Source organism: Trichechus manatus, unplaced genomic scaffold (assembly GCF_000243295.1).
Source record: "Trichechus manatus latirostris isolate Lorelei unplaced genomic scaffold, TriManLat1.0 scaffold00030, whole genome shotgun sequence".
Taxonomy (NCBI): domain Eukaryota; kingdom Metazoa; phylum Chordata; class Mammalia; order Sirenia; family Trichechidae; genus Trichechus; species Trichechus manatus.
Window position 1 is genome coordinate 18,740,057 of NW_004443966.1, and position 6,918 is coordinate 18,746,974.

Genomic DNA, 6,918 nt, shown 5'->3' on the forward strand with positions numbered 1-6,918 from the left:
GATTGAATATCTTCCTTACGTGATTTCTTAGCATTTGATGAACTCTTAACCTCTCAGGGTACTTAACCCTGTGTTTTCATCTAAGCCACTTTGATTACTTCAAATACTGAGACAGTTGATGGTAACTTATGGCCCAGCACTGTAGAAATTGTAGTTTTCTCCATATTATGTTTAGTGTGGTGTTTGAAGGGGTTTTGCCATTACTCTTTAATTAGTAACTGGTTCTCTGCTTATATATTCAGTAATATGTGTCTTAATCGCCAAAGGAAAAGCAGGAATAAGATTTATCTTCCCATTAACTCTTTGAACAGGTTACATTATATATTACAGTACAGATGTGAATGCAGAGATACATGACTGGGTTATTGAGCCTGTTGTGGGAAACAGATTGACTCACCAGATACAAGAGTTAACACTTGACACACCATACTACTTCAAAATCCAAGCCCGGAACTCAAAGGGCATGGGGCCCATGTCCGAAGCGGTCCAATTCAGAACACCTAAAGGTAAAGCTCTCCAAGTAGAAGGTTTTATTATGTGTCTCTTTAGTGGAGCTATGCTTGCGCATATCACTTCAGCATATAGAGACTGTGGGTAACATAAGAAGTCCTGATGATGAGCTTGTGAGCCACAGCGTGAAGATTTATCTCATGTGGTCCCTCACCCATTGGGCACCAGATCAGTGCTCCTAGGTTGCTGGCCTAACCATATCATATACAATGGAACTTTCACTCCAGCCTGTTCAGGTCAGATGAATTGCAGTGATGTAAAAGTTTTACCAGTCAGATCAGATGTGATTGTCTTGGTTCCTCTACAGAGTAATGTTATTGTGATGGATGATTCTCTCCACACATGCAGGCTCTTCCCCTGAAAGGTTTTTTGTGGACCTTTGTAGAGGGAAAGAGAGCAAAAGGGGCCCTTTAAAGAAAACCCTAGATAAGAGAATGAAGATAAAATATTGAACCCAGTGAGCTTAGGTCAACAAAATTCAGTTGGGGAGTGAGTCTATGGAAACAACACCTTATATGGATTTCTTTTCTATTACTACTAAAAACAAGGCTCGTTTTGTTGGAAGCTTGTGGGGGTTTTATTTTTTTCCTTTTAGCGTTCTGCCTGTCTCATCTTCAAAGCTTGTGATCCTTGCTCTTGTTTTTTCTTCCCCTGTGCTTGGCCTGTTAGCGGACTCCTCTGATAAAATGCCTAATGATCAAGGTAAATGAGTAGATGGCCTGTCTTTCCTTTCCTCTCTTTTGTGACCTATTGTTAGCTTTTTGTTGTCTTTGTTTCTCTTTCTTTTTTTAACCTGAAGATTAGTACCATGTGTCGAAAGACCACATACTTCTGGTCAAAGTGGAGTGGAGTCCATATTTGTGGCACTTGGGTATCTGAAAAGCTGGGGAATCTATTTAGGAGCTAAATAGACTGTCGGAAAAACTAAGTCCTGTAGGAGTCTTGCAGCTGTAGGTGTTTGGCATTAAGTGTGCTAAGATACTGAGGCTCTGTAGCCAGGAGAGGCGTTGGGGCTGTGATGAGAACTTGACGCTCCCTGGTCCTCAGAGCACCAGGTTTTCATATTGGTAGCGTCTCTGATTTTGTTAGTGACTCCAAAGGACTCCAAAAGAAAAGTTGTAACCAAATCAGTGAATACCCTGTTTTCCTCCCCTCATGAAGAATCTACAGATTTACCCTACTAAATATTATTTTAGTTGTGTGATTATCTGTGACAAAATTAGTGCTCTGTATATTCTGTTGCCATAAGCTTAATTCAGAGCTTTTTTTTCCCCATTTCTTTTCGTGAATATATCTGGTAATTTTAAAAGAGGATATAAACAATTTAAAATGGAAACTTAGGAAGCATGAGCCTCGATACCACCATTGTTGAAACCAGCAGTCTTTTCACTGTAATTGCTGGGGTGGAGAAATAGCTGTACTTTGTGATTTTCATCTCTGGGAAGTCAGCTAAGGTTGGTGTCTGTTTACCATACCGAGGAAGTACAGTAAAAGTAAATTTGATGATTGCTTTCGTGGTTTAGGAGTAGTTATTAGAAAATTCAAGGCCTTTGGTTCTTGGATAATGTCAAGGAAGATTCAGAATTGAGGTTGAAAGCTTCAGGGCTTTGGAAATATGTTTGCATTCAACGAATCTTAGGTTATGCATTGGAGAAACTGTAAGCATACCTTTATTTTTTGTGTGAAAAGCACCCTAATCAAGGTAGAAACTTTGACTTAAACAATTTAAGGGCGAGAATAGAAAAATAATCGTAATGTATACACACAGAATATAAATGTGCTCGTTGTTCTTCCCTTGCTTCACTCGTGAACCAGAATGCAGCTCTTAGCTGCACCACACCTCTGGTATTTTAAAATTCTTTAATTTTGGTATTTTTGGTGCTGGGTTCATCCTTGGAACATCTTATTTTATAGTTTGATAGAAAAAATGTAAGACTATGAACCAACCTGTTTATTGGCAAAGGGTGTTCTTTTGCAATTATATACATAATATGATGCTCTGAATAGTTTGGCTTAAATGCAGTCTGTCTGACTTAAATATGAAGAGCCTTGTAAGGGCTAAGCCATCTCAGCCAACTAGACTTTACCACAGTGAAGAGGATGTGAAGAACAGCTGGAATCCTAACATGTGGTGCGTGCCATTTGCGGGGAGTGACGGCAGCAGAAGTAAGAGGGTAGAGTAGTAAGTATGGACAGTGGAAAAGGGGGCCGGAGACTGTGAGCTAAAAATTCTAGGACAAACCTTTTGGATATCCAAGAGCATCTGTTAACTTTCTTTTAGGGGTTTTCAGCTTCTAGAAACAGTAGCTTTGACTAAGCAGAAAACATTGTTTTAGTCTCTAGATCTATTCTTAAATGAGCTACATCCAGAAACTTTCACATTTTAATTTCTTTCATTTCCTTTCCAAGACTGATACTTTATAGAAGTACTTGACATTAGTGCTAATATTTTGTAGAAACACATCTAGTTTATGCATTTCTAGTTAAGCTTTATTTGTTGAAATAACTCTCATTTATGTGTTTTCTGAAGCTTCATGTTCTCTACCTCTGTGAAGGGAAAGATTATATTCTTCCTGAAAGATTTATTTTCCTTGTAGTAATAGTAGTTAATATTTATTGAACACATGCTTTGTGTCAGGCAGTATTCAAAATATTTTATAGGATTAAATTTCTATTTAATCCTTACAACAGCTTCATGAAGTAGATACCATTATCATCCCTTTTATACAGCTCAGGAAACTGAGGCCCAAAAAGAATAGCTAAATAGCTTGCCCAAGGTCAAACAGGTAGTACATGATGGAGCCAGTATTCAAGCACGGGAAGTCCACTAAGCACCGCACTGCATTGCAGTCAGGAGCAGCATTTACTTTGCAGTCGCTCAAGCCTCTTTTCAAGAGATACACTGCTACTGCTTTCTGGCTACAGACTTTGGATTCAGGGATACCTTTGCTTTATCAGGAAGGGACTCCTTGTATTTGTTTTACCCAAGCAGCCTTTCCCTATAAATGTGACAAGCAAAGGGCAAGACAAAGAATATGAATTTTTAGAAAACCAATGCGTGTGTCTTCTGAGGCCTGCTTCTTGGATGGTCCCCAGGCTGAGGTTGGTAGCCTCAATTATGTGTTCCATCATTCTGGATTAGGAGACAGTGTCCTTTATGAGCCATTCAAGGGAAGACTTTGCTTTTTCCCTCTTTACATGTTTAGGTAACTCAAAAAGAACGAAGAGCCCAATTTGAACCTCCACTTGCCTCCTACTCCTGCCTAGGGTAACTTTATATATCGACAGGCAATGCTTGAGAAAAGAGTTCCACCAATACTGACACCAGCTAGGCCAGGTCATCATAGCCAGGTCTCTTGGGAGGGTACAGTTCTCTTTCCAAGAGAATCTGCTTTTGCCGTAAGTTCTCTGAGTAGTCCTTCAGGAACTATTTCCTGGGCTAGAGAAGTGGGTATGTTCCCGCCTTCTGAACAGCAAAGTGACAGGCTGGTCACACGCTAGAAAGAGCTGGGGAACAAGGGTGTCAGCCTTTCAGATGCCTCATTGCATAGAAAGCTATACCTTAGTTTGCTTTGCACAAATGTACTATGTTTTGTTTTATTTTTTTATTCATGGACAGAGTAGACTGAAAAAATTTTTTATAGAAAAATTCATTAGCTGTGAAGTAGAATGTCACCCCCAATGTGTTGGATGATTACTGACATGACTTCTCCTCCTCCAGCCTCAGGGTCTTCAGGAAAAGGAAGCCGGCTGCCAGACCTAGGATCTGACTACAAACCTCCAATGAGCGGTAAAACCCTTCCTATCGCTTTTTTGTCCTACTGTGGGCATGAGGCTGTTTTGCTTGAAATCTTGAAATGTCTTTTGTAGCTTGTATGTGGTGGATTATAACGTATTACCTACTTCCTTTCATTTAGTAGATTTAAATTTAGGCCATTCTCTGTAAAATGTTTGCCAAATTACTGTAAGCCCATTATAGGATCCATCAGTAAAATTTGTTTTCCCAGATGTCCAACTTAAGATCAAATTAATTCTAAAGAAATGATTCTTCCTTTTGCCTACTGCCTCTAGAAAAAAATTAGACACTTGTTTTCAGAAGTAAACTTTCTGGTGTGAGATTAGCTACCATCCAGAACAAACCAGAGATACTGCTTCAGAATCATTGAGTCCTCCCCACACTACTTACAGTAGTATATTTAGTTCGGGAATTCTAGAAAGTTCTTCCCACTCTTATCACCATCCCAGGAGCTGGTGCTTTCTAATTACTTTAATGATGACACTGCCTTCTCTATAGAACTTCACCATTTGTAAGTTACTTTCACACATGAAATCATGTTTGGTCTTCATAACACAAGCAGGGAGAACAGGTACCATTATTCCCATTTTACACGTTAAGACACTTTGGCAAATTCTTCAGCATAATTAAGGGCATATAACCAAAACAAATAGCCAACATTATTCTCAACGGAGAGAAGCCAAAGCGTTCCCCTTGAGAATGAGAACTAGTCAAGGATGTCCTTTATCACCACTCTTATTCAGTGATGTACTGGAAGCCCTAGCTAGAGCAATAAAGCAAGAAAGGGAAGTAAAGGGCATACAAATTGATAAGGAAGAAGTAAAACTATCCCTATTTGCAGATGATCTGATCATATACATAGAAAATCCCAGAGACTCCACTAGGAAGCTACTGGAACTAATAGAAGAATTCAGCAAAGGGGCACAGTACAAGATTAACATACAAAAATCAGTTGGATTCCTCTACACCAACAAAGACAACTCTGAAAAAGAAGTCAGGAAAACAATACCATTTACAGTAGCCCTCAAAAAGATAAAAATACTTAGGAATAAATCTAATAGAGATGTAAAAGACTTATTCAAAGAAAACTACAAAACACTACTGCAAGAAACCTACATAAGTGGAAAAACATACCATGCTCATGTATAAGAAGACTTAACATTGTGAAAATGTGAGTACTGTCCAAAGCGATCTATAAATATAATGCAGTCACAGTCCAAATTCCATCATCATTCTTTAATGAGATGGAAAAACTAATCACCAACTTTATATGGAAAGGAAAGGGGCCTTGGATATGCAAGGCACTATTAAAGAAGAACCAAGTAGGAGGCCCACACACACCCCAATCTCAGAACCTATTACACAGCCACGGTAGTCAAAACAGCCTGGTACTTGTACAGTGATAGACACATAGACCAGTGGAACAGAATTGAGAACCCGGAAGTAAATCCATTCTCCTGTGGATGGCTAATCTTTGACAAAGGGTCAAAGTTCATTCAGTGGGAAAGAGATAGTCTCTTTAACAAATGGTGCTAGCAAAACTAGATATCTGTTTGCAGAAAAACAAAACAAAATCCATACCTCACACCATACACAAAAACTCAAAATGGATCAAAAACCTAAATGTAAAACCTGAAACTATAAAGCTCATGGAATTAAAAATAGGAACAACAGTAGGGGCCCTAAACAGAATACCAGACATAACTGAAAATGCACAAACAGCAGAAGATGAACTAGATAACTGGTATCTCCTAAAAATTAAACACTTATGCTCATCAAAAGACTTCACCAAAAGAGTAAAAAGAGAACCTACAAACTGGGAAAAAATCTTCAGCTACAACATATCCAACAAGAGTTTAATCTCTAAAATTTATAGAAAACTTCAACACCTCAGCAACAAAAAGACAAACAGCCCAGTTAAAAAATGGGCAAAGGACATGAACAGATACTTCACTAAAGAAGACATTCAGGCAGCCAACAAACACATGAAGAGATGCTGGCTCTCATTAACCAAAAGAGATGAAAATCAAAACTACAGTGAGATACTTTCTCACCCCGGTAGTAATGGCACTAATCAAAAAAACAGAAAACAACAAATGCTGATGAGGTTGTGGGGAGATAAGAACTCTTATACACTGTTGGTGGGAATGTAAAATGGTACAACCACTATGGACAATGGTATGGCAGTTCCTCAAAAAGCTAGAAATAGAAATACCGTATGATCCAGCAGTCTCACTCCTAGTATATATCCTAGAGAAATAAGAACCTATGACAAGAATAGACATATGCACACCCATGTTCATTGCAGCATTATTCACAATAGCAAAAAGGTAGAAACAACCTAAATGTCCATCAGCAGATGAATGGATAAACTAACTATGATAAATACATACAATGGAATGCTATACAGCCATAAAGAATAATGGTGAGTCCTCGAAACATTTTGTGATGTGGATGAATCTGGAAGACATTAAGCTGAGTGAAATAAGTCAATCACGAAAGGACAAATTTTTTTTTTTTAATATTTTATTGTACTTCAGGTGAAGGCTTACAGAACAAATAGTTTCTCATGAAACAGTAGTACACATGTTGTTTTATGACATTGGTTAACA

The 6,918-nt window shown here is 38.4% G+C and overlaps 1 protein-coding gene across 1 annotated transcript in view; it reads left to right on the forward strand.

Moving 5' to 3' along the window:
* Positions 1 to 6,918, forward strand: part of NEO1 (neogenin 1) — a 216,027-nt gene that overhangs the window by 186,489 nt on the left and 22,620 nt on the right. Inside the window, exons 20-21 of the mRNA XM_023729866.1 lie at positions 312 to 506; positions 4,232 to 4,300. Coding sequence (XP_023585634.1) covers positions 312 to 506; positions 4,232 to 4,300 — 264 coding nt within the window. The remainder of the gene's footprint in view (positions 1 to 311; positions 507 to 4,231; positions 4,301 to 6,918) is intronic.